At 41.7% G+C, this 26,772-nt stretch overlaps 1 protein-coding gene across 5 annotated transcripts in view; it reads left to right on the top strand.

Moving 5' to 3' along the window:
- itsn2a (intersectin 2a) overlaps window positions 1-26,772 on the top strand; it is a 39,448-nt gene that overhangs the window by 11,717 nt on the left and 959 nt on the right. Inside the window, exons 3-39 of one of the 5 annotated variants that reach the window (XM_051408105.1) lie at window positions 1,938-2,030; window positions 2,157-2,220; window positions 2,704-2,879; window positions 3,086-3,307; window positions 4,849-4,942; window positions 7,672-7,814; window positions 8,099-8,162; window positions 9,037-9,174; window positions 9,257-9,363; window positions 9,448-9,710; window positions 9,796-9,945; window positions 10,031-10,171; window positions 10,283-10,370; window positions 10,530-10,669; window positions 12,703-12,783; window positions 13,487-13,626; window positions 13,756-14,167; window positions 15,477-15,646; window positions 15,861-15,921; window positions 17,251-17,483; window positions 17,586-17,626; window positions 17,775-17,941; window positions 18,101-18,134; window positions 18,290-18,414; window positions 19,574-19,670; window positions 20,396-20,587; window positions 20,824-20,868; window positions 23,697-23,818; window positions 23,941-24,047; window positions 24,327-24,510; window positions 24,604-24,702; window positions 24,788-24,955; window positions 25,311-25,523; window positions 25,654-25,775; window positions 25,865-25,947; window positions 26,277-26,360; window positions 26,463-26,636. In XM_051408105.1, the coding sequence (XP_051264065.1) occupies window positions 1,938-2,030; window positions 2,157-2,220; window positions 2,704-2,879; window positions 3,086-3,307; window positions 4,849-4,942; window positions 7,672-7,814; window positions 8,099-8,162; window positions 9,037-9,174; window positions 9,257-9,363; window positions 9,448-9,710; window positions 9,796-9,945; window positions 10,031-10,171; window positions 10,283-10,370; window positions 10,530-10,669; window positions 12,703-12,783; window positions 13,487-13,626; window positions 13,756-14,167; window positions 15,477-15,646; window positions 15,861-15,921; window positions 17,251-17,483; window positions 17,586-17,626; window positions 17,775-17,941; window positions 18,101-18,134; window positions 18,290-18,414; window positions 19,574-19,670; window positions 20,396-20,587; window positions 20,824-20,868; window positions 23,697-23,818; window positions 23,941-24,047; window positions 24,327-24,510; window positions 24,604-24,702; window positions 24,788-24,955; window positions 25,311-25,523; window positions 25,654-25,775; window positions 25,865-25,947; window positions 26,277-26,360; window positions 26,463-26,636 (5,037 nt within the window). The remainder of the gene's footprint in view (window positions 1-1,937; window positions 2,031-2,156; window positions 2,221-2,703; window positions 2,880-3,085; window positions 3,308-4,848; window positions 4,943-7,671; window positions 7,815-8,098; window positions 8,163-9,036; window positions 9,175-9,256; window positions 9,364-9,447; window positions 9,711-9,795; window positions 9,946-10,030; window positions 10,172-10,282; window positions 10,371-10,529; window positions 10,670-12,702; window positions 12,784-13,486; window positions 13,627-13,755; window positions 14,168-15,476; window positions 15,647-15,860; window positions 15,922-17,250; window positions 17,484-17,585; window positions 17,627-17,774; window positions 17,942-18,100; window positions 18,135-18,289; window positions 18,415-19,573; window positions 19,671-20,395; window positions 20,588-20,823; window positions 20,869-23,696; window positions 23,819-23,940; window positions 24,048-24,326; window positions 24,511-24,603; window positions 24,703-24,787; window positions 24,956-25,310; window positions 25,524-25,653; window positions 25,776-25,864; window positions 25,948-26,276; window positions 26,361-26,462; window positions 26,637-26,772) is intronic. The other 4 variants (XM_051408108.1, XM_051408107.1, XM_051408106.1 and 1 more) reach the window with 4 other exon arrangements.

Below are 26,772 nucleotides of genomic sequence, written 5' to 3'. Positions count from 1 at the left end.
ACATTTTTATACATTAATCATTGTCGGGAGTTGGTTAAGAGTGGTTTCATCTGAGTGCGAGATCTCATTTGCAATGGAAATTATGCTGACTTTTTGGATGGTGAAGTTAAATAAGACACCATATACTGAATTTCCATTTCCTCTTAGGGTACTTTCAACGTATTGCTGTATTTTGTGGGTGTTGAAAGGTGGAGCAGAGCACGAGAGGGTGTACTTATCACTCGTCATTATTTTTTTTTCTGAGAAATGTTACTGACTTAATGTGAAAATTTGGGACTCTAAAATGTAGCTGCTGTAAAAAAAATAAAACTGGATATTTTGCGTCTCAGCAACTAGTAGAAGCCATAACATTTGACACAAACTTTCATGACCACTTCAGGATGAAATCTAACAATTGTGGCGATCCGCTGACTGTCATTTTAATTTTATTTTCACGACCAAGCCCCTTCAGACCCTGTGTCCATGACAATGGATGTCACATGACAGGGGCTTCTTTTTTACTTTTTGCAACATTTAACACCACTTAAACCCTTAAGTCCATTGAATTGGATGTTTAACAACGTATCAAACGGCAGTATAGCTTTGCTTGTTGATGTATGAAAAAAATCCACCACACGGAAGAGAGGCATGGCAGGGCTTCACCCCACATGTCGAAGTGAGGATCATTTTCAAGTTTTACTCACATTTATAGATATTTGTGCCAAGATTTTATAGTTTTGATATAATATTGAAAGATGGAATGTATGAATAGAAATGTAATATCACATGTTTCAGTGCAAGTTCTTACACAGGACTTTTTTCAAATATCGCTGTCCAGAAACCATGTTATTGAACTCAATTCGCCAGTATTGATGAATGACCTTATTACTACAAAAACAGTACATCAGAACAAGAGAATGAGTTGATAATCAGTTGAGATATTCCAAATGCAGAACAAACAAACAAAAAGAAAAAAAAAGGGGGAAAAAAAATATTTTAAAACTCTTTGGACCTTACAAAAAAAACATCATTTGAACTGTTCATGTTCATGTTCCATGTGATGTCAATGTGACAATTATAAGACAAGAAATAGATATGATGTTGTCACATGATGTTGGTATTTTAACAACTGTTTGGACCCGATGTCCATTGAAATGGACAAAAAATTAAAGAGTTTTGATAAAAAAAATATTTTTATTGATTCTCATTTCTGGTTGCATTAAGGATGGGAAAAAGTCATTATTATATTTTTCAAAACCTTGGAACATAAGGCGGGTCTGAAGGGGCTAAGATTGTGTACAGTACATGGTGTTTGTGATTCCTATACCTGATAAACAACAGCATGTTAGCATTGTCATTGTGAGCATGTTGATGTTAGCATTTAGATCAAACTATCAGTGTGCATAAGTAGCCACAGCTTCACATACTATACACTCTTACTCTTGTTCTCATGTGTTTTGAGATGTGTTACTGGTCAAGATTGGATTTAAAATATCTTTCCCACTTATTAAGTAGTTTTCTGTTATAATACAGACCTATTTAATAATAAATGACAGAAATGTTGTATTTGTTTATCTCTCTGTCACAATCTCTTACCTGTCCTGTTAATTATTCCTCCAAGCTGCATCAGCAGGTGTAAATTGAAATGTTTCATTGTGTTTTTAATATAGAGCTTTTTTTCTCCATATGGCATTTTTTTCCTTTTGATATTTGAAAGTGCAGTCAGAAAGCCGCAGACCTGTATTTAATAAGATGTAGTCTCAGGGATCCCCATCTGGTTATGGCTACCATGTGCCTCACACTTTAAAGTGATCTTTTATCCTGTTATTGCAAATGAAAGATATTATGTTTGAGGAGGATATACATTAACTTTAAGAGGCAAGATTATCTCAAAATCCTGTTTCATTGAAATTTTAAAGAACTTTAAATATCAGGATTTGTCTCTTGGTTTTGTCCAGGTGGAGCCAGTGTGTGGGCCATCACTCCAGAGGAGAGGGGGAAACACGACAAGCAGTTTGACAGCCTCACCCCCGTCCTCGGCTATGTCTCAGGTAGGCTGTTGTCATAACAAACAGACCCTATATCTTTTTAGAATGAATACCTAGAAGTGTTATCAGTGTTTCAGCTGTATCAAATGTCCATCTATCTGAACCCCAATGGTTTCTGTCTGTCTTCAGGAGAACAAGCCAGGAAATTCTTCCTCCAGTCCGGCCTGCCTCCTTCTGTCCTGGCAGAGATCTGGTAAGCTCAACCTAACCACCGAGTCTTTATCCTTAATAATGTGTCCTTAAGCAAGAGCACGAAGGTCAGCAGGTCCAAACTTTTGTTTTTGGTCAGTTTGGTCCTCTCAGCCTGCTTTGAACTTCCTGTTGAGAACTAACTTCCTTCACAGCCTGCCCCGCCTAGTAAACTGTGTGTGTAAGAAGGGGGAGAAATGTGTGTGTGTGTGTGTGTGTGTGTGTGTGTGTGTGTGTGTACTGTAATTAGAACAGACTGTGTGTGTGTGTGTGTGTGTGTGTGTGTGTGTGTGTGTGTGTGTGTGTGTGTGTGTGTGTGTGTGTGTGTGTGTGTGTGTGTGTTTGTGTGGAATTCAATCCCACCAGAGCCATGTCCGTTGTGTAACACTCGCCTTTTCTATTGTCTCAATAAAGAAAAACAATACTAGGAATGGGCACTTTGCTATAAAGAGATCATATTATACCTCAGCTTTCTCTCCTTCTCTAGGAACCTAGCTGACATGGACAGCGATGGGAAGATGGACAGACTGGAGTTCTCTATCGCCATGAAACTCATTAAACTCAAACTTCAGGGGCGGAACTTACCCTCTTCCCTGCCCGTCATCATGAAGCAATCTCCCGTCTCCAATTCTGCTTCAACCATCCCTTCATCAGCACGCTTCGGTAAAAATTTCTCTCAGGATGTTACAGTTACAATCCAATTTTAAAACCCCTACACTTTCTGTCACAACCTAACCAAGAAGTGTTGTCATCAGTGGCAGTGGAAAATGAAAGTAACTCATTTTCAAATGTAACTTTTCAATTTAGTCTGTCTTCTGAAACAGTGTTCCTGATCTTTTCATGTTCACCTGTGTGTTTCCTCCTAATAGGAATGGGTTCTATGCCAAACCTGTCAGTCGGTCTGTCATCCATGTCAGCTATGTCAGCCATGCCCATCCTAACACCCATCCCGGTTAACCCCCACATGCACTCTGTGCAACCCTTGGTGCCAATGCCAATGACTCTGCCCCTCATCACCTCCTTGGGAAACTCTGGACTCCCCAACGGCAATGTCAACCTCCTCACCTCACCTCTTGTTCCCAACAATGCAGGTTGGTTCTGCAGCGGAACCATTCCGGATTTGCTTGTCGGACAAATAAAGATTGATATTGATTAGTGGTTTAGCACCAATTCATTCAAATTTGACCCGGGATCAAGTAGGTGAATTATGTTCCAGAGCCATTCATTTAAATTAATATGTAACAGGGTTATGAGACATGACATCTGAGATCTGTTGAAAAAACATTGCACAGCACAGATAAGCTTGTGCTTTATATCTTTGCTATTAATATTAACCTGTGCACATGCAAATGAACCCATTATGGTAGCATTGCAGCTGGGAACACTGACACAGGTAGTCTGTAAAATGAAAAGAATACATGAGACAATGCATGTTTTTTGGGTAGAATAACCCCAAATTAACATTAATTCAGTAACTGAATTAACATTAGTGAATAGTGTTGATGAGGTTGGAAAATGATTTTTCCATGTTTGCAAATCTAGGAATGACTTTAATTTATATATGCAAAGGATTGGCAGTTAAACTTACTGTTAAAACTGTTATGTTTTGTAGTTTGACAGCGACAGTGATGTTCTTCTTTACGTAACACTAGTTGATAGCTTTTTAATTGAGTCCTACTACACATGTTTCTTTGCATTTACACATTACTAAAGTCTTAACTGGCAAAGTGAATTCTAAACAAAATCCCTAGTTTGAAACCAGCTAGTAGTTACTAAAAGCTTAAGAAGCACGATTGCACAAACTTTGTAACAAACATATGAATAGCTGCTGCAACCCAATCCTGGTGTGTAATATTTTGTGTATCAGGGTCAGTTATTCATGTTAATGGTGCAATGCGTGGATTACAAATGCCACATGATATCTATTCCCTGAGGTCTTATATTTGACTTGAAGTCCACACAGTATGTGGAAGTGTATGTACGTCGCGGTATGCAGAAAGTAACGCTTTTAAGCAGCAACGAGATAAGTCACCACAGTCTTTACTGCAGTTACTGTACCTGTTGGATAAAAACATTCACTGATATCAAGTGCGGGTGTACTTGTATTGATACTTAAATGATATATACATACTCATTTAGTTTCTCTTTTATCTGACTCTTCATCTCTCACCTCCTCCATCTGTCCTTCGGTTGCTCTCTTTAATCTCAGTCTGTCTGTTCAACCACACGTTTTGTCTGTGAAATGAGCAAGCTAATGAGTGAGTGTGAAATGTCTCTATTATTTGGGGTTCCCTCGTTGTTATCCCTCTCTCCCTGCTGATGAAATAAATTTCAGTGCCACAGCTCTCAAGACTAACCCTCTTTAGCGCAGGGTTGCAGACAGCCGCGATCACTTTGTTTTTAGCCAGATGTCAGTAACCTTGCTGCTGGAGCTCTGTGTGCTGCGACTATAAAGTATGAGAAGATAAGATTAGATGTACTCGCATTCAAGGGCAATTGCACCATGCACTTCTACAGTATGTCAGAGATTGCATAAGGAAAGCACATGCATGCACAATGTATTTACATGCATGCACTAATGCATTACCTTGAATTTATCAAAATCATATTTAACTATTAACCATGTTTGCAGCGCTCCCCCTCTCTGGCTTCTCCTCTCCTATGACGTTCTCTCCATCGACTGGGATGTCAAAGGCAAACTCTCTTCTAGATCTTGGATCCAGCAGGTGAGACCCAGAGTGTATATAAATACATATTGTATAAAATAACCATCTCAGCTCCCCCTAACAGCCCGCAAATTAATTTTGCTAATTTTGAATGTCTGTTAGTTTTACATTTAAAATCTAAATTTCAAGTTTTATGGGGGGTGTGAGGATTCCTAAATGGCACCCTTTATTATGTAGTTATTTTAAGAGAAATGCTGGTATTAACATTGGTATAAGTCGCACACTGCCAGCCCATTTATTCAGCTCACAAAGAAGCAGAGTTTTTGCAGGGAAGGGTTGAGGATCAGAATGCAGACAGAGATGAAACACTTAGATAACAGAGAGAGCAGGAAGGCATTTTGAAGTCAGATGTTCTAGTTGGCAACAGTAGGAAGTGGGCTTGTTTAGAGTTACAAACATTAGAGGAGAGCTGGCATCAAGTGACATTCCTATAGGAGGATGTCACTACTGCTGTGAAGTTTGAGTCTATTTTAGTAGCTGTAGGTCCACCTCACTGGTTTTATCTCAACAACTACTGATTGGATTGCCATGTATTATTGATTTAAGTATTTAACCATATTGTACATATTGTCTCTATTTTTATCTTTATTTATATTTTCTATGTTTTTATTGTTATGCACCTGTTATCACCATGGCAAATTCCTTGCTTGTGAAAAACAAGTTGGCAATAAACCCCATTCTGATTTTCATTCTGATATAAATACTCGGCAGGTGATTGGATGAACCATGTGTCTTCCATAGGCGAACTTGAACCAATCAGATCAACAAACCTTTTTTAATGTTGTCAAACTCTTATTGAAGACAGTCGGGAGAAGAGCGTTAACATATTTTCCATCAAGAAAAGCCTTCGGTGCTGTTCTTTGCTCTTCTTTCAGTGAAGAAATTCTCTCTAGTTCTGATATAACTGCCCACCCCTGTCACTGCTAGTACTTCCTCAAAGGATGCTGATTGGTCCGGCCTGTTGTACCGGCCACAAACGCTTAGATTGAAGTCTGGCAAGATGGATTCTTGCACGATCTTGTCAGTCTATCTTCCTGGTTAGGTTAGTACAAATATTCATGGCTCCCAGAGGATGAAGCCTAATGACTTCCTCTAGCAGCACCATAAAGTTTATATTTAAAATAGTGAAGATGATATATACTACACACAATCAGCCAATAATGGTAGGATTTAGCTCAAAGCACAGAGTTGCTGGCCTAGCTGTTGACTCTTAGTCTACAGATGAGGTCTGTAAAACAAAGGAACAGGTTATAGATAATGGACTAAAGGAGATATATGCACTATTGTTTGACTGCTTCTAATTGTCACCGATGGGTTATGTTACATTAAATGCTAATATGGGTACGTGTCGCTGGTTCAGGTCTAGCACGGACCACAGTATGGAGTGTGGACTGGTAGCTGGAGAAGTGCCAGTTCCACCTACTGTGTACTGCTGAGGTGCCCTTGAGCAAGGCACCTAACCCCTAACTGTTGTAGTCCTTTATTGACAAGAGTCAAACTTTCATTTGTGGGCGCCCGGTTAGCTCAGTCGGTAGATTTGGCGACCCATATATGGAGTTACTGCAGCGGCCTGTGTTCGAATCCGACCTGCGGCCCTTTGCTCCGTGTCCTTCACTCTCTCTCTACCCACCTTTCCTGTCAATCTTCGGCTGTCCTATCCAATAAAAGGCGAAAAAAATAACTTAAAAAAAAAATAATACTTTCATTTGTGGATTAGAATAAAGCACTTAATGCTTACCTGCAATAGTTACAGCAGTGGGATGTAATGAGGAGTAAACAAAGAACAAACAGAGTCGGGGAGGTTTTATGCAGTTTCAGCAGCAGCCAGATTCCCTTCAAAAAAGACAACAGTAGTATCCAATATCTTTGCTCCTTCTCATGGTGTTTTGTGTGGTTTGGGAAACAGGATAGGAGTAGTATCTGATTTCATTTTGAATATATTGTTAAGAGTGCCCTGTTGCTTCATACAAAACGTCCTGACCTCGGGTGTAGGTGGTGAGGCAATAATAAGGGCAGCAGGAGTGTTAGGAAGTCAAATACCAGGAGTAGGATGAGAGCAGCCACCCACATCATTTTTACCCTTCCAGTCCTAATTGTGACACCCTTTTATATCATGTTAGGCTCCTTGTTTTTCTCCTGTTTGTTGTTTCCGGACCCATCACAAGCTTTAATGTAATTTAATGTAAGGGAATTTTACAGCCCTACTTGGTGTGACTAATTCACTCATGCACACACACCTAAACACACACACACACAAAAAGAAGCCCTTGGGCAGAGGGAGGATCCCACACTACTTCCCCTATTGTCTCCCTGAAACCTATCCTTTCGTTTCCAGAGGAGCAAGTTTACACCCTATAATGAACGAAAGAGAAAAAAAAACATTCTTCTCAAATGAACATCATCGACCCAGCCTATCCTTTTGCTATTTTTGCAGAGGCATTGTTTATAATAAAAACAGAATGGCTGATTAGCGTTGCCTGAGGAAACAGTGCTGTCTTGTTTCAGAGAGTCGTTGTGTACTCTACGTGGTCGTTTGCAGCGGCTTCCTCTACTGCTAATTAAGAGCTGAGAAATAACACCGGGGAGTCTCGAAGCAATTAGTGGTTTTAAGTCGAGGCTTGAATACGAGGGAGAAAAGGGAACACTGACCACATAATATTATTGTGTAATTTCCCTTTAGGTGATATCTTGGCATATCGACATGCCTCTCTTTCTCTCTCTGTTCGTAGTTCAAATTCTTCCTCCACCACGTCGCTGGCCAGTAACTCTCCAAAGACGGGTGCAAGCGATTGGGCCGTTCCACAGGCCTCCAGACTCAAGTATCGTCAGCAGTTCAACACGCTTGATAAGCTCATGAGTGGCTACTTGTCAGGTAGGACTCACACACTCTCTCACACACACACACACACACACACACACCTCCAACCTAAATAAACATGAGGTTCTCAAGACCTCTTGGCAGCTCATGAGTGGTCTTCTCGAAGTTTGACAGAGCAAACTCCGGATCCGTTTCACTTTACACACATGCACTCACGTACTTGCTCTCAACCCCATTATACAGAACGTGGCATTCAGACGTACACAAACACGTTCCTATCAGTTGCTGTGAGAATTCACTCTTCACTATTATTTTCTGATGTCATTTTTACTTTGCAGGACCTCAAGTTAGAAATGCGCTGATAGCATCCAACCTGACCCACACTCAGCTAGCTACCATCTGGTGAGTAGAGAGTGTGTGTGTGTGTGTGTGTGTGTGTGTGTGTGTGTGTGTGTGTGTGTGTGTGTGTGTGTGTGTGTGTGTGTGTGTGTGTGTGTGTGTGTGTGTGTGTGTGTGTGGTGTCTTTGCTCTCCAGTTTTATGCCACTGAAAATCATAAAAAGCTCTAAAAATGGAAAGCCAAAGAGGAATCAAAACTAAACTGCTGAATATTGTGGATTTTCAGTTTTTTTATGCTGAAATTTGCAATGTTCCCCACATTACTGGCCTCTGTGGCAGGGAAAAGATGGTGGAAATGCAACAGAAGTGGAATATTATCCAAAATTGTACTTCTGACTTTGTCACACCTCAGTGTTGTGTGTTCTATAAACAGTAGTATATCTGGCTGATTGGAGCGTTTTAGTGTCTTTTAGTTGATAGTCGTGGTTTAGAGGCTTTGTTCTGGTTTTAGAGCCGGCGGTGGCTCCATGGGGTCTTGGCTTTGGAAGTGAACCAGGCAACCGGTTCAAGTCCAGCCTGGACCATATTACAGAGTGTGGACTGGTAGCTGGAGAGGGTGCCAGCCACCTCCTGGGCATTGCAGAGGTGCAGCCCCTAACTGCTTGAGTGCCAATATTTCCTTCAAAAGCTTGTGGAAACCAAAACAGAGCGAAAGAGCAGAGTGAATATTGAAACCAAATTGTCCAAAACATGACTGCAAATGAATGTTAATGTTGCTTTGTGTCTGCTGGATGTGTAAATGGGCAACTGCCTCATCAACAGCTTTATGAGGTGATCATTTGCCAATGTTTCTAGCTTGTTCCACTGCCTCCAAATAATACAATCATGATAGTCCACCCCCATCTTTATCGCTTCACTCTCCTATTGCGTGTACATAGGAACTTGGCAGATGTGGATAAGGACGGTCAGTTACAAGGGGATGAGTTCATTCTGGCCATGCACCTGGTGGACATGGCTAAAACTGGCAGACCCCTACCACTCACACTGCCTCAAGACCTAGTACCTCCCTCTCTCAGGTAACACGTACACACACAGATTGACACTGGACTTGCATATATTCATTATCACAACTACAGACATTGTTTTTTATCATTTCAGAGGAGGAATCAAGTCCAGTGAGCTTGTTAATGGAACGGGGCCCTACATAACTCCCTGTTTAATAGACACAACAGAGATAGAGCCTGCACAGAAGACCAAGAGCAGTGGTAGGGCACATCCTGCACTCTGTCTGTTTTGTTATAGTGTGAGTCTTCCTCTGTTTCATAGCTCTCTCTTCCTCTTCTTTTTAGTGTCCTTTGAGGACAAGCTGAAGGAAAACTTTGCACGGGGCAGCGCCGAGCTGGAGAAACGGCGACTGGCTCTGGAGGAGCTGCAGAGGAAGGAGAGGGAGAGGAGAGAAAAGGAGGAGAGGGAGGCTCATGAAAGGAGGGAGAGGGAGGCCAGGGAGCAGGAAAACCGTAGGAGGCTGGAGGAGGAGAGGCGGTTGGAGAGGCAGAGAGAGATGGAGAGACAGAGGGAGGAGGAGAGGATGAGAGAGCTGGAGAGGAAGGAGGTGAGTGGGAGAAAGTAGCCTCACCCACGAGATGCTGAACATCTAGAGAGCCACATCCGGTGACCACATTTCTTCCTACTTTCAGGCGGCAAAGCAGGAGATGGAGCGCCAGCGGAGGGAGGAGTGGGAGCGTGGGAAGAAAGAGGAGCTAGGCAGGAGGAGAGAGGGGGAGCAGGATGAGATCTCCCGACTCAGGGCCAAAAAGAAGAGTCTAGAGTTGGAGCTGGAGGCTGTGGTGAGACACTGATGAATACGCCTACTTACAATCTTGCAATGTCAATGAAAGCACACACACTAATGTTAAGACCCCGGTCTCACAGGGCAACAAGCACAAGCAGATCTCAGACCGCCTCCGTGAAGCTCAGAGCAAGAGGCGGATTCTGAAGGCAGAGGTGGAACTCGTCAATCAGAAGAGGGACACGCGTATCACAGAGATCAACTCGCTCCAGCTTCAGTTTGAGGTTAAAGAAATGTGTTTGCTCTCACTTCTTCCCCATCAAGCTGTTTGCATTTAAATTATTCACAGGAATGTTTTTTCATTTCCTGTTTCGATGCCTCTGTGTTTGCAATAGGAGTGGCAAAGGAAGCTCTCACAGCTGGTACCAGAACAACACAGACTGACAGAGAAGCTACAAAACATCAACCTCAACAAACTTTCCTGTGGGTGACAAATGCCTGCTGGCACAACACACACACACACACACACACACACACACACACACACACACACACACACACACACACACACACATACACATACACATACATCAGTCATGAATTCTCCCACTTCCTTCTGACTTTTGACCTTTTCCCTTGTAGCGGTGGCTTTGACCTCTCTGACTGGGAGTGTGACAGAGAAAGGTGTGAACTGCCGGAGGCTAAAGGACCAGCTTGACACTCTGGAGAGGGAGACAACAGACAAACTGGCCCAGATGGAGCAGTACAACAAGGAGCTTAAGGTTAGTGGTCAGCACAGTCTAGAATCAGGATATGGAGGATGGTAATGATCTTTTTAGCCTGTCTCAAAGCCGTTTAGACCATTTGAATTCATCTAAACTCAAATTAGTCAAGGAGAGGCCAGGTCAGACCAGGCTACTGTGTTTGAATGTATTTTGCCTACCGATCTAGACAACCATTGGTTTTCATCAGTTTCCCTCACGTATGAAAATCAAGAAGAGACTCTTAAAACTTGCTTGAGTTATGTTTAGTTTTGTCTGTCTGAATTTAAACTTCATGACCACACTAACACTTAAAATAACTAAAGCCAACTTATTGACTTAACTTATATACACAAAAGTAAAGTTTTAAGTGTGTGCTAATGGATTTTCATGCCCTGCAGATATGAATGGAAACCAGTGGTTGCCTGCAATCATAAAAAAAACATTACAAAATCTATAACTGTTTGGCATACATTCAAAATAGATGAGAAACTATGTTACATTTACACAATTTTAAATACAGTTTAAAGGTGGGGTTAGTGATTCTGGAGAAATCTCATTACATGACAAATAATACCATGATATATTGCAAACAACGATACAAGTGTTGTAACTAATGAGGCGGTTGTCCAAAAGCGCTCTCCAGACAGCGATACTCACAACTCTCCTGCTACTATAGCTAACATCACATCGACAGCATATCTTGGCGAGCGAGAAAGTGAGCTGAATGTTCGTGGGAAAGTAATTTAACATTACCGAACACATAAATCCTGCTTGGAATAACAAAATTTTTTGTTTCCCATTTACACAACCAGGTCTGTCTACAAACACCTATTTTTTAAAACCGCACACACAGAGAGGAAAGCTAGCCGACCAGGAGGAGATATCTGCTGACAAAAAGTGTTTTTCCAGAATCACTTTCCCCACCTTTAAGTCAAAATTGTCCTTATAAATTAAATATGAAATAGTGACATTATCAGAAATAGACTTTATTTAGCTTTATTTCTAAGACTTAGAAGAGAAGATGGACACCATTCCCGTCTGCGTTGAGTATGCTGGGGAGGTGATTAGCTTAGCTTAACTTAACGTAAAGCCTGGAAGACTGGAGTTGCATATAACTGCCTGTACAACAGTGTTTCATTTTTACGTGCCTCTTTGTGTCCTGAATAAACAAGTTATGACTTGTTACTCAGTGAGCTTTAAAAGTTTGTAGGTGTATTTACCTTTGGAGGGAGCCAAGCTAGCTCCCTCCTCCCTGCTTCCAGTCTTTATGCTAGCTAAGCTAATCACCTGGCTCGCTCCGTACTCACTTGACAGACATAACAAATGTCAAACTATTCTTTTAAGATTATATATTTAAGATTTATATTTCAGGATACAAGTTTGGTATGAACAGAATAATACTACAGTGCGGCAAAGTAAAGCAACATCACTATATGATGGATTACAGCAATATAACAGACCAGAAGCTGGTTTGTAGGGAGTTGTTTTTTCTTTACTTCAGCAATTTTTTATCTGAACAGAACAAAAACAGAGAGTTTCACACTTAAATTGCTGCTGTGAAATCGTGTTCATTGTAACTTTAGAGTTTCACCCCTCAGGCAAAGAAAACCTCGTTACCTAACCGCTACTGCACACATACAGACTCAGATGTACACATTCGCTGGCAGAAAGTCTGATAATTCAATATCATGCCATGTCCTCTCACAATATATCGTCAATCTGATACTAATAACTGCAGCATCAAAAGGTCTGCTCTTTCTCTTTTTGGTCTGTTCAATTGTTTTCTTCTTTTAACTGCTTTTCTTTTCTCTCCTCCCTCTCTTTTTTTCCTCTGCTTCCTACAACCTGGACATCTTTCTTACTAATTCACGTCTCTCGTCTCTGGTTTTCCATTTCCACGCACCGTCTTCTTCTTTTATCCTTCTTACTACTCACCTCTGTTTTCCTCCTTTTATCTTGATCACATGTATGCCTTCTTTCTGTCCCATCCTCTGTCCTCCTCCTCCTCCCTTTCCCACCCTTCATCATCACACTGTGTGTTTCTTTCGTAGCTTGGGGATATGGATGACTGTGTCCTGCGAGGCCTTCTGTCTCTGCTGGCCTGCCTCAGCCAGCTCTTCCTTCTCATCAAGGTTATCTTTCTTCCTCCCTGTCTCTCTCTTTCACTCTCTCTACCTCCCACTGTGTAATCTTTTTCACCCCCCCCAATTATTATGTTTCTTGTCATCTCACCTCTTGTTTTCCCTTAAGCCACTATCTTCTGTTCCTTTTCATCCCATGATGATTCGATCTGTTCGCTAATCCTTGCTCTTTTGTCTTTTGACTCATTATTAAATGGAGCGCTGCTTTGGTGCCACATCTTCCCTTTTTTTTTGTTGTTTCTCTCCATGGGTTTTGTTTTAGCCTGTGTTGTCTGTGTAAACAGGATGCACCCTGAGGGTAAAACATACACACAGAATGCTTAACCTGCACAATTTAGTGTGTTAGAAAGAGAAAAACACTGAACTCAGCTTATACATATGTGCATATATCTGCATGTTTCTTTTTGAATGGCTGCCAGTGTGTGGGCTGGCTTTATCCCATCCGTTTTGCATGTTTGGAATGATTGTATTTGTACTATTGCATCAAACACTCTTTTAAAACCACTACATATGTATAGATGAGTTTTGAAGCGCATCTTTTTTTTATAGATTGAATACAAATTTAATATATTGTACTGCGCATCAGCAGTATTAAAGCTTGCAAACAATTGTGTTGTGCTTTGTGACTGACCATAAGACTGATTCTGATCTTTTATGTCTCTCTAACGCATTGTATATCCTGTGGCTGCATCAGGAGCTGAGGGAGAAGCAGGTGAGGCAGCAGGCTGTCCTGGACGACCTGTACAGAGTCAAAGAGGAGAAACTGAGGGAGCTGCAGAGACGCAAGGAGGAGGAGATGGAGAGGAGGAGAAGGGAGGAAGAGGAGGCAGCCAGGTGAGTGTGAGGGAACTTGTGACTTACATTTGTGTTTGGAGCAAATTATGCATGATACTACACATCTGCTTTTGTTTCTCTTCATCTTTCTGTGCTGTGTTTTTAAAAAGTTGCATTTACTTCCCACAGACAGGCTAAGATAGAGCAAGAAAGAAGAGAGCAGGAAAAGAGGGAGAAAGAGGAAGAGGAGGCACGTCAAAGGAGGCTCCTGGAGGAGCAGAGGGCCAGACAGAGGGAAGAGGAGGAGAGGGAGGCACAAGCTCGGCTCCGAGCCGCCCAGGAGAAAGCACAGGAAGAGGAGAGAAGAAGGAGAGAGGAGGAGGAGGAGAAGAGGAAGAGGGAGGAGGAGGAAGAAAGTAAACGGAAAGAGGAAGAGGAGGAGGAGGAGAGGAGGAGGAAGAAAGAGGAGCAGGACAGAGCAGGACAGCAGCCGGTGTTGGTGGCTCAGCCATCCTCCAAGCTGACCACGTATAGAGCTCTGTACTCGTTTGTGGCCCGAAACACAGACGAGCTGAGTGTGGACGCAGACTGTCTTATAGAGGTATGAGACACACACACTCACACACACACACACACACACACACACACACTCACACTCACACTCACACACAGACACACACACACACACACCACACACACACACACACTCACACTCACACACAGACACACACACACACTCTCACAGACACAGACACACACACACACACACACACACACACCTCACACTCACACACAGACACACACACACACTGTAAACACAGAAAACAATGTATTAACAATATAAAGTATCATGAAATGGAACTCAATGAACTGGAGTTTTACATAGCATTTACACATCATTTACTGTTACGTAAAATAGTACCCAGTTTAATGTAACTAAGAACCTTTACACAAGTACTGTACTTAAAAGGATCAGTTGGCAGAAATGCAATATAATATTCATAGGAATGTTTTCATTAATGTATAATCTCCTGAAAATAAGAATCTTATCTTATGTTTATTCTAAGGTAACAAAACCTTAGAGTGAGCCATTTATCTATGGACACAGCAGCTTGTATTCCATGGAGACGTACTTGCTAATATGCTTTACTACTTTATACTTTATACTACATTTTGGAAGCCAATATTGTACTTTTATTTGATAACTTTAGTCACTTGTTACTTTGCAGATTCAGATTATTAACAGAAAATATGAATCAATTAATAAATGATGATGCATTACTATTATTAAACTACCCAGCAATACATAAAGTAATTAAAATTAGCCCCAAACATTAAAGCACCACTAATTAAAATAAGTAATATAGATAATTCTGCACTGTTGATGCTAAAACGTATGTACTTTTACCTCAGTAAGAATTTGACTGCAGTACATTTACTTGTGACAGAGTATTTTTAGACTGTGGTATTTTTACTTAAGTAAAAGATCTGAGTACTTCTCACATTCACGTTAGCCTACTTTATAGCTTGCTAGCATTTGCTAGTTAGCTAACATTACTTTACCTGTGGTTGCATTTTTGGCATAACCAAGCCGTAGAGGCAGGACAGAAGTAGCCAGGGTGAAGTGAACAGTAAGAGTTGTTAGATCAAGTAAAAATGACAGTGACAGTGAAGTTGTGTGTAAACTGCAATATGTCATTTTCCATATGTCACTGGTCTGTTTACACCCCACTGCCAGGACATGTTTGTGTGATGGGTGTCTAAACATACTAATAATCTGTGGTTGTTGTGTAATAGTAATTGTTCCTGATTGCTCCTAAAGATGACTGCTGTTGGGAACCAACATGTTTATCATCATCACCTTGTTATGTCTGATTGTGGTTAATTGAACTGTGTTTTCCATGATGCAGGTGGATGAGCAGACCGTCGGTGAGCCTGGATGGCTGTGTGGGAGTTACCGTGGAAACAGGGGCTGGTTCCCCCAGAGTTACGCAGAGAAATATCCTACCCCGTCTACTACCGAGACTGCCTCTTCTTCACCTGGAAAACTATCTTGTCCACCACCACCACTCCACACAAGGTAACATACAGGCAGAAAGAGGATGGGGCAGTCTCAAAGACATTTTCTGTGTGATCCTTCAGTTCCCCTGCACTAAAGATAGTACAGGACTGTGCTTTTTTGCTGTGTGCTAGTCTGTAACAGTCACCTTGGGCATTGTAATTTATGCCACAGAACTGTTTTTATTCTTGTGTTTGCACGTTGGCTGATGGTTTGTCCCTCCCGTTTCACCCAGAGTCCCAGATGGGGAGGTAGTGAGTCACAGCACTGTTCCCGACCAATCAGACGCTTCACAGGTAAGGAGGAAAGCTTGACTTATGTTTATTTCTAACTCCTGGCATGCAGTGAATTGGGTCTGACATAGTTTTCTTAAAAGAAAACTCACTCCTAATGCATGGATAAACTTTTTTATTTGCCTCCTCCAGATGCAAATTGAAACCCTGTTTTGTTGCTGTGTCAGTTTAGAGATTAGCATAAATTGTCTGGGTAACGTAGCCATGTTTAATTAAGGCGCGACATGGGAGTTTTGTGGATTCTGTATTAACTCCCTGTTGTCAGGCATCACAAGGACAAAACATTCTCTTAATGTCATTTCGAAAAGGTTTTTTTAGAGCTCTTAGTTTACATACAGCTGTTCTGTTGTTTGAGATCTTCTGTGGGAAAATGACATTAAAATGTCACAAGCTTTAGGCTTCCTTGCCCTGTCGGTTTATTAAGATTAAAGCTGCTATAATCAATACTTTTATATTAACAATGGATCAAATGACTATGTGTTATTTGAAAGGAGTCACCTGAAATGACAAACCCACAGAATCATCATCCAACTCTGCAGTTCCCTTCAGCTCTACTGAGCTTTTTAGCTTCTTTCAGGTCATTTGTTATACGACCCACAGCTTTACTGTTTTGGTTCACTCTCATCACTCTCATCAACGTCCAGCAGCTAGTGTTTTCAACAAAACAGCTGCGATACTATTGACTATGTCCTACCTCCTACCTGCTCAGCACCAGTGGACAGACAGTTGGCAACTAGCTGCGGAAAATAGTGGAGCATTTAGCAGCTAAAGAGCCAAGTCGAGACCAAAATAGAGCTAAAAGGAGAGTGAATATTGGACTTGCATTTGTCAGGTGGCAAAAAACATGCCTGAATGAATGCCAATGGTTTTCTGTATCTGCTAGATCGACTCGGCTTGTACTTTGCTAGGTTTCCTGTTGGTACAGTGATGTCTGCCATCGTAGTATATCTGAGCTATAAACTGTCTTTGGCGGGCAAGGAACTAGGTCTGGCTGTAGTACACACACTGCTCTGCTGACACCAACACACACACATCTTGAACAGCAGCATGACGCTATATTTATAGCTTTTTCTCCATTGGGAGTTCCTCTCTCTTTCTGTGGGTCACCCACACATTTACAGATCTCCGTCTCCCAGCAGATAACATCAGTGTTAGTAGGTCTGGCATTTGTAGGTTATGCCTCATGCTCAGAAAGAGTCAGGTTAACAGCAATATTCTAAGCTGCTTTATGTCTAGAGGATAAGCCTAGAGACTGATTTCATGGTTTACTTGATTTAACGGATGCATTGCTGCATTGTGAAACCTTGCTGCTCTTCTAATCTCCCTCCTCAGTCCTCTGTCCCTCTGCTGGCTCGAGCTGTCTCCTCATGGTCAGGCACCTCAGAAACTCACCTCAGCCTCTCCTCCGGTGCGGGTGACGTCATCACTGCACTGCTGAGCTTCTCGCAGGGTGATGTCATAAACGTGCTGCAGCAGAGGGAAGAATGGTGGTTGGGACAGCTCAACGGGACACAGGGATGGTTCCCCAAGGGCTGTGTCACTTTGGAGACGGGTGGCAATACAGAGTATGAAGCACACACACCACACACACACACACACACACACACACACTGATGTTAAATGTATGTTGATTATAAGACTAAATTGACTTTGTGCTCCCATTTTAGTGTGGATCTGTTTGACACATGCGACTCTGTTCAGCTAGAGGGTAAGCATAGTTTATCTGTACAAAACAGGTCTTATATATTTATATATATTTAATCATGACCGGCTATGAGTCAAAACAAGACTCACTGTTAAATGAATAGGTCGGATATGTGGCACTGACTTACACACTTGTACTTTATCCTCAACAGAGTACGTGGCCTTGTACACGTATGAGAGCCCAGAGGTGGGGGACCTGACGTTTGTTGAGGGAGATGTTGTCATGGTGACGGAAAGAGAAGGAGAGTGGTGGCGAGGATGTATTGGGGATCAGACAGGGGTTTTCCCTTCCAACTATGTCCGACCTGTTGAACCAGAGGTCAGTCAAGTAGTGTTTATAAGTTTGAAAGTATTATTAGAACCAAAGTCTTTCCTCTTTCTGACCTAAAATTGGAATCCATTTATTTCTCTTTAATTTTGTATGTTATTTATTATTCATTACTTTACTCATTAATTTACTACTACTTCATTTATTTAGGCAACAAGACCTGGAGCTCCACCCAAAAAGCCTGGTGAGAATGTGCACAGCAATTCACAAACAGCACACACACGCACACGCACACGCACACTCACACTGTCATAATCTGCTGATTACCTCTGTGATGTGCTTGACATTTACCTGAACTAAATTTAAATTCATCCTCCGCTATTTCTGTATGGTCAACAGAGATCGCCCAGGCAGTCACCACCACCACCGTCGCCCCAACGATGTATCAGCTGCGTCTGTCTCCAGGGCAACTAATTGTGGTCCTGGCCAAGAACTCCACTGGCTGGTGGCTCGGGGAACTGCAGGTCTGTCATTAGAGCCGTAGGGGCCCAATGAGAGTTAGAATAATCTTAGAAATAATGTTAGCCGCTAAAACTTGGAACATGTCAGTAACAAGATTTTGCTTCAGGAATTAATTTGGCTCTAAATGCTAATGTACAGTTCAAAGTCACCTGCACCTTGGAGCACTTTATAAGCATGATTAATCCGTTGTAGTTCTCTTTAATCCACTGCCCATATTTGAATATATCCCCGCTGCGGGTGTTCTCTGCCTTTATTTGAAGAAAACTGAGAAAATATCTCCTGCAGACGTGTATCCAGATAATCTGCTTGGAACAATAATGTGTGTCTGATGATGAAAAAAAGTATAATTTCCACATCTACTCCTTCTACCTCATTAAAAATTCCAGAATCTATGAATATGGAAATTTAGTTCATTTCTTAAGTTTTCCTGCTGGACACAAGATGATTCCTACTTCATTTCTACTGATGGCTTTTCTACATCACACTTGTATAAATTGCATACTGTAAAAGGGATTGCTCGTACCGTAGATGTTTTTTGTATTTGCTGACTTGTCAGATCAATGAAGAGCTGTTGAGAGGTGGAAAGGAGGTTGCAGGAGTAATAACAGGGTTGTCTATAGGTCATACACCTACAGCAGGGAGAGGTCAATCCTCACTGCCTATTTTGTGCTGAGGCTGCCACTATAGCTCTGGGCTCCGGTTTAAGCTGTCAGTGAACAGTTAGACACAGTAATGAGACAGCTGAGCCAAGTTAGCTGCAAAGGGGTGGACGGTTCAGACAAGACAGTTAAAATTTAAATAAACATTGTTGCAGTGCATAGGATTCCCAGAGCTTTGTCAAATTGTCCAGAGCTCCCAATATAGAACATGCTGATCTTAATGTGTATTAAGCTTGGTGAAGAAGGATGAGACATTGAACAGAAATCTTTTGGTTGTCCTACAGATTTAAGGCTGAGCTTTGGCTTGATTTACAGTATGAAGGCAGTGAATATATATTCCCAGTTAAAGATCTGTCAGGATGCAGTATAAATTGTTGTTTGCACTGGTAAGATTCTGGAGGTTCAGCTCTCTGCCCGACAGAATCGATTAATCAATTCATCTCTTGATTTAAAATTCAGAACTGAACCAGCAGGAGATTGATTTACTCTCTTTTCCCTCCAGGCTCGAGGCAAGAAGCGGCAGAGAGGCTGGTTTCATTCCTCTCACGTCAAGCTCCTGGGTCCCTCCAGCAGCAAGTCCTCCCCCTCCCCTCTGCCAGGTGATGGCTGACACACTTTGAACATGACATCCTGTTCGTGACCAGTGTGCATGATATATTATTTTCTTGGGTTGTTTCCACTTTTTCTTATTCGGATTGCAGTGCTGCTGTAGTAAATTGTGAAATCCAGAATTATTTTAAGTGGACACATTGACAATTCTAGTCCACATTTACTTTGACAACCCTGCCAAAAACTGCTGATGGGTATCTTAATTTGAAATCTGTCACAAAAATTTGCATTAATGTATGAAACAAGTATGGTGCAAATGCCAAGATGCTATTATTATTACTGCAACTCCCTGTATCACTAACCTGGAATAAGTGTATAAATTGTATTGTGCGGTTTCTGTCATTTTGTAAATTTTGCTGGTGAACAGCATTGTTGTTACCTTACAAATATCCACTTACTGCTGTATTTTGTCCAGTTATTCCATAAAACCTTTAAAAGGCTTTGCCATTATCAATAGATTGATGAGATTTAACAAGATTAAGAGTCTACTACCTCACTGGTGGCTCTGATAACATGCTCATGTTTAGATATAATAAGTACCGTCTTCACCATCTTAGTTTAGTAAGCGTGCTAACATTTACCAATTAGCACACCAATTAGAACACAGTGTAGGAAATAAAGAACTTCAGAAATTCAGTAAACTGAAACATCAAACTTCTCCACATACCTAAACCCATGTCCTTATAAAACACCATTTGTGCCTCCGATCCCTCAGTGTGCCAAGTTATCGCAATGTACGACTACACCGCTGCCAATCGCGATGAGCTGAGCTTCTCCAAGGGTCAGCTGATCAGTATCCTGGACAAAACCAACCCTGACTGGTGGAAAGGAGACGCCAATGGGGTCATAGGCCTGCTGCCCACCAATTATGTCAAGATGACAACAGAATCAGACCCCAGCCAGCAATGTGAGTAAACCTCAAGCTTAATTTCTCTCAGAGGGACAATATTATTTCTGTCATACCATTTGAGAGAAAATCAATAACTCTCACATGTGGTTGGAGTTATTGTGGGAAGTGCTGTTGGTGGAGAGAAAATGACTGTGGGCACAAATGTAAACTATAAATAAAAACATGTTTATCAGATGTAGAAACAAACTTCTCTCTTGTGGAAAAATCTGATTGGTTGACTTGGCTCACTCCAGGTACGGTAGATTCCTTATCCATGTCAGAGCATGGAGAGACTGACGGTAAGCTTGAAAGAGTTGGTGTCCGTCAATCACTAAGGGATCACTGGTGAACATGAACCCTCTGCACTTAAAAGGCTCAATCCCCTACATATTTTTGGTATGGTACTTGTTGAAATGAATCGTATCTCACACCTTCTTACATTAACAAGACAAAAAGTTAAATGATTGTTAAATTTCTTTCACTCCAAGTAAGCATTAAGGATTGGGCCCTTTAAGTATCCCTGATCTGGCTGCATCAACAATTTAAAATCATTCAAATAAATAGTTTTGGGACCTACGCTTATGCACATTTAGGTGAGAAGGTTGTTACCACTCTCATGTCAGTTGGATTAAAGGTAAAGCTGACATAAAAATCTGCCTACCAGGACTTCTGAAGCTTGCTATATAACAAGTTATCTCATTTACTTAAACATTTTCTGATCTAGGATCTATTGGCAGGTGTGTTTACCTTTAGAATGAGCTGTTAAATCTGCCTACAAGGCTTCTAAAGCTCATTAAATAACATGTTATATATCATTTGCTTAAACCTTACAACAACCGAAATCTAAGAAGGCTAGCTTGAGAGGCTAGCTGTGTCCCCCTCTGTTCAGACTTTACGTCAAAGCTAAGCTAAGCATCCCCTGGCTGTAGCTTCATATTTAGCGTACAGACATGAGTGTGGTATCAATCTTCTCATTTAACTCTAGGAAACACAGTGAATAAGCGTATTTCCCAAAATGTCAAAAGGTTCTTTAAACAGTCTTGCCAACAAATCACTGGGTCACAGAACAAAAAAAGGGGCAACCACTAATTAGCTTTAAATTAAACTGGCATGTTTTTTTCCCCCCTAATCAGTCACATTTTTTGACATTTCAGCATATTTTTTCACTGAGAGGTTGATGGGGTAGAGATAACGTACAATGCACACTCCAGTAGGCATAAAAGTGTGTGTACAGTACACCGATCACTGGTCTGTTGGGAAGGGTGTGGATTGTACTCATGAATTCACCGCACATTCACTCATAGCTGTTCTGATGATATGAAGACACCATTTTAAAGCAGAAGGTGTGTGTTTTTTGAATTTGTATTCATAGCTTGCATGTTCTCCTCGCAGCAGTGGATCTGTGTTAACAAGAGTGAACGCACTGGACGCTTAATTAGGATGAACTCTTAAAGGCTGCAGACACAAAACACGATGAAATGTTAATTCTAATGAACATGTTCTGACTTATGCACACCCCAGTACACATGGTCTGCGCTTCATCAGAGAAGTAAAGTTTAAGAAATTACCATCATGCTCCAGCTGATACGATTAGTAACAACATTTACATTTCCAGATACATTATTAATGCACCTGCATGTATGAGTCTAGCATTAATATTAAAACTATATTAATGTCTGCTGTCTCTTCGCCTCTCCTTCATCTCACTCACCTCCCTCCCCCCTCCCGCTCCTCCATTTCATCTCTTTTTTCTGTTTCCTCTGTAGGACAGTAATGCTGGCTTTCCTTTCTCCTCCTCCTCCTCCTCCTCCTACTCCTCCTCCTCCTCCTCCTTCTCTTCCTCCTCCTCCTCCTCCTCTTCCTCACCCCTTCTGTCTGAGCCAATCCGAATTGCCCTGTCGCAACAGGAAGCCCAGCTGCCAGCAAGAACAGCCCGGCTCTGCGCTTTCCACCTCACTCGTTTAGGACTGTGGTGTTCTGTGCTCCTCTTGTTTTTGATCCCTTTTTTAAAAAAAACCAACAACTTCATTTTGCTTCTTTTACCTGCTCTTCTTATCCTCTGTCTTTTTCTATGAGGCGTTTATTTCTCACCCTTACCCCCCTCTCTCTCTCTCTCTCTCTCCTCTCCTGTGTTTCCCTTTTTGTTTCTTTAACTAACTAATTAACAAAGGGAGCGAGGCAGAGGCAGCTAGATGTGTCTTACAGGCTTTTGTCCCTCTGATACAAAAGCATGAAATGTGTAGTTTTACTATAAAATAAATGGGAATATGGATCATAAGAGTTTGGTTACGCAGTATAATGAAAATAATATGTAAATTGAATCAAACTGAAGTCATTTAGTTTTCTAAATTAAGGCTATGAATCAGTATGATGTTGAATTTCTTAACAGGGTCACTCATTCTTGCACTAACAACATTAAACCTTGCTAAAAATGGACCAATGTGAAGACTCACTGTTGCTTACAAATCACCAGTAACCTTGATTGCTGCTTGCTAGCGCATTGCTCGTACTAAAACTAATTTATTGTGATTTTATTATTAACTTCTTATGCACTCCTCCATTTATTAATGCTTCCAAAGTGATTCAAGGTTGAGACTCATCCCGTTACCGAACTGTGATATCACCAGCACCAAAAGCACGCAGATATTAGCATACCAACTGTTAAAACTAGACTGAGAGATGATGACACCTCACTGCTGACATTTAACGTCCACCTTTTGACAAGTTTGTACCTCAAAGACTTGAACTACCAAGAGTCTTCCACTGCTCTGTCACACAAGCATCAGCTACTTTACTCATTCACACCTATGCAATCATTCGGAGCGAGCGCTCCGCCATGAAAGGTGCTTTGTTTTTCTTTGATTCAGTGTCCTTTGGTCGCAGTGTTCTTAGTATTAGCATTGCCTGGTATGTTCATGTACTGCAACTACAACGTGCCTCACTCTTGTCTGTGCATTAAATGTAAATATCATAGAACTTATAATAAAGGGAGATTTTAACATGCAGATGTGTGTAGTGTTTTCTCAGACACTGATTGACAGGAAAGTGTTTGTTGCACATGCTTGTGTGTTTGTGCATGCATGCATGCCCGCATGTTTGCATGTGTGTGTGTGTGTGTGCGCTGTAGGGTGTGCTGACCTGATGACCCTGGACACCATGACCCCTCAGGAGAGGAAGAGACAGGGTTACATCCATGAGCTCATCCAGACTGAGGAGACCTACGTGGAAGACCTGGAGCTGGTTCTAGAGGTACAGACGAACACAAACATACAGGCATATTCAGAAATCATGAACCTCTTTCTCCAGAATCTGAACTATTATTGTTTATAGTGTTTTATTTTTCTTTCCATTTGCATCCATCTGTCTCTCAGGTCTTCCACAAGCCCATGTCTGAGTCAGGCCGTCTGACAGAAGCTGAGATGGGAGTGATCTTTGTTAACTGGAGAGAGCTGATTATGTGTAACACCAAATTACTCAAGTAGGTATCACACACCATCTGTATGAACCATTCTAGTGAATGTAAATCTGCTCTGCTTCTTCAAACACTAAAATGGAAGTTTCTGGCTACCATGTGCTAAAGGGAGGAACTGAAGAAAACATATTTAAGGGGAAGATCCACTGTAAAACATTAGAATTTTACACTTTGGCCCATTTGGCCCACAGAGTCAGTGGGAATGGGAAAATGCTGTTTGAGTTCCATCTGGCTGAGCACATTTTTATAAAGCTGTAACAAAAATCATGTTCTACATCATCCCAGGGCGCTGCGTGTGCGTAAAAAGACAGGAGGAGAGAACATGCCGGTTCAGCTCATAGGAGACCTGTTGGCTTCGGAGCTCGCTCACATGCAGCCCTACATCCGATTCTGTTCCTGCCAGCTCAACGCCGCCGCCCTGCTGCAGAGCAAAACCCACAACCAGCCCGACTTTAAAGACTTCCTCAAGGTACGAGTTGTGGATGAAGACAGAGACAGACCAGACATGGTTGTGTGAGATGCAGTAAAATATAAATCTTTCTCTCTGCCTCCTCTCGAGCAGAAGATAGCCACTAACTACCGCTGCAAAGGAATGCCGCTGTCCAGCTTCCTCCTCAAGCCCATGCAGAGGATCACACGATACCCGCTGCTCATTAAGAATGTGAGTGGAAAAATTCTCGATTTGCCCTAATTACAATATATTCGTTATGTGATTCCATGTTTCTCTCGTGTGTCCTGTTGGTCAGATCCTGGAGCACACCCCAGATGGTCATGCAGACCGCAGCCCGCTTAGAGAAGCTCTTGAGCGAGCTGAGGAGCTGTGCTCTCAGGTCAACGAGGGAGTCAGGGAGAAGGAGAACTCGGACAGGCTGGAGTGGATACAGAGCCACGTCCAGTGTGAGGGACCTATAGAGGTAAAAATGACTCATATCAATGTATATCAAACTTTATTATTATTAATTATGGTAGATGTAGTCTATGAATGTCAGTTACTGCGGTACAGTAGTTATATACACCCTCTACAAAGCATTTTATGTTGGATTCACTGTGATGCTGCTGCATTGTTTTACAAGTATAACTTTTTTTGTAGTTTCCCTTCTCCATGACATATCGCTTTAGGATTTATGTTATCCATTACCTAAACAAATGCAGACACGCAGTAGCAAACGCAGGAAGCATTTTTTACCAAAGCACTGTACTTGACAGTTTCTTTCCTTTTGCTACATCTCTCCTCAGTCACGCTTTACTTACTTCCCGTCTCTCTTTCAGCACTTGGTCTTCAACTCGCTGACTAATTGCCTCGGGCCCCGCAAGCTGCTCCACAGCGGCCGGCTTTACAAAACCAAAAGCAGCAGGGAGCTGTGGGCTTTCCTCTTCAACGATTTCCTCCTCCTCACACACAGCGCCAAACCCTTCTCCTCCTCAGGACCAGACAGGCTATTCAGCCTCAAGGCCAACATACAGCTGAAGATGTACAAAACAGTAAGCGAGGCAGAAATGTAAAAACCTTTTGCGGTGTGAAAATACTACTCGTGTTGCTTTGGTTATGAAACAGTATTTATGTTCAGTCTTGCTCTCCTTATTTCATCCATCACTTCATTTTCTTCTGCAGCCACTGTTCCTAAATGAGGTTTTGGTAAAAATGCCACCCGACCCATCCAGTGACGAGCCTCTCTTCCACGTCTCGCACATCGATCGTGTCTACACGCTAAAAACTGAGACGCTGAATGAGAGGTATGCCATGCCCATGTGCATCGTCACACGCTTCACCAGTAACCTAATCATGCCGTGTAAAAGGATTGATGTATTTATTTTGTCTGTAGGACAACGTGGGTCCAGAAAATCAAAGGGGCGTCTGAACATTTCATAGAGACAGAGAAGAAAAAGAGAGAGAAGGCTTATCAAGGTAAATACACTGACCCTGTGTGTGTCAATGTCTTATAATATAGTACATAGTTGGTACAACTCATCTCACCATTATCTAACAGAGGTAAAGCATGAACTTTTTAAGACTCTTCATTTTCACTATAGCCATTAATTGTACACATAAAGAGAAACCTAAATTATAATATAAGCCTAATGTAAGACTCCATTATCATACTTGCAAACCATGTATACATTCAATATTCTCTGAATCCTATAAGCACCTGCATATGCATATTGTTCACATATTATTCACAAGATCAGTTGATCAGTGTTGTAGGCCAACATTTAATGGCTGTGTGTTTATTTTAGCTCGTTCCTTAAAGAGCAGCGGTATCGGCAGACTGCTGGTAACTGTCACTGAGGCCCAGGAGCTCAAAGCCTGTAAACCCAACGGTAATGCTGTCGGATGCTGTCACTCATATCAAGTCAGTCTATTTCTTTAAAAAAAAAAAGAAACCATATGTTATAATATATGATGAATATATTTCCCTCCAGGTAAGAGTAATCCATACTGTGAGCTGACGATGGGGGCTCAGTGCTACACCTCCCGACCGGTCAGCGACACTCTGAACCCAAAGTGGAACTTCAACTGCCAGTTCTTCATCAAAGACCTCTATCAGGACGTCCTGTGTATCACTGTGTTTGAGAAGGACCAGTTCTCACCAGATGGTCAGTGGATGAGAGACACACACACACAAACACACAAAGATTGATTAGGCTTTTTTATGTCTAATTTGTCCTGCCAGTACAGAATGAAAGGAGTCACAGATTTTTCTTAAAGCGATAGACATTCCCCTTTCCACTG

The sequence above is a fragment of the Dicentrarchus labrax genome, unplaced genomic scaffold, assembly GCF_905237075.1.
Source record: "Dicentrarchus labrax unplaced genomic scaffold, dlabrax2021, whole genome shotgun sequence".
Taxonomy (NCBI): Eukaryota; Metazoa; Chordata; class Actinopteri; family Moronidae; genus Dicentrarchus; species Dicentrarchus labrax.
This window is presented reverse-complemented; position numbering and strand designations above follow the sequence as displayed.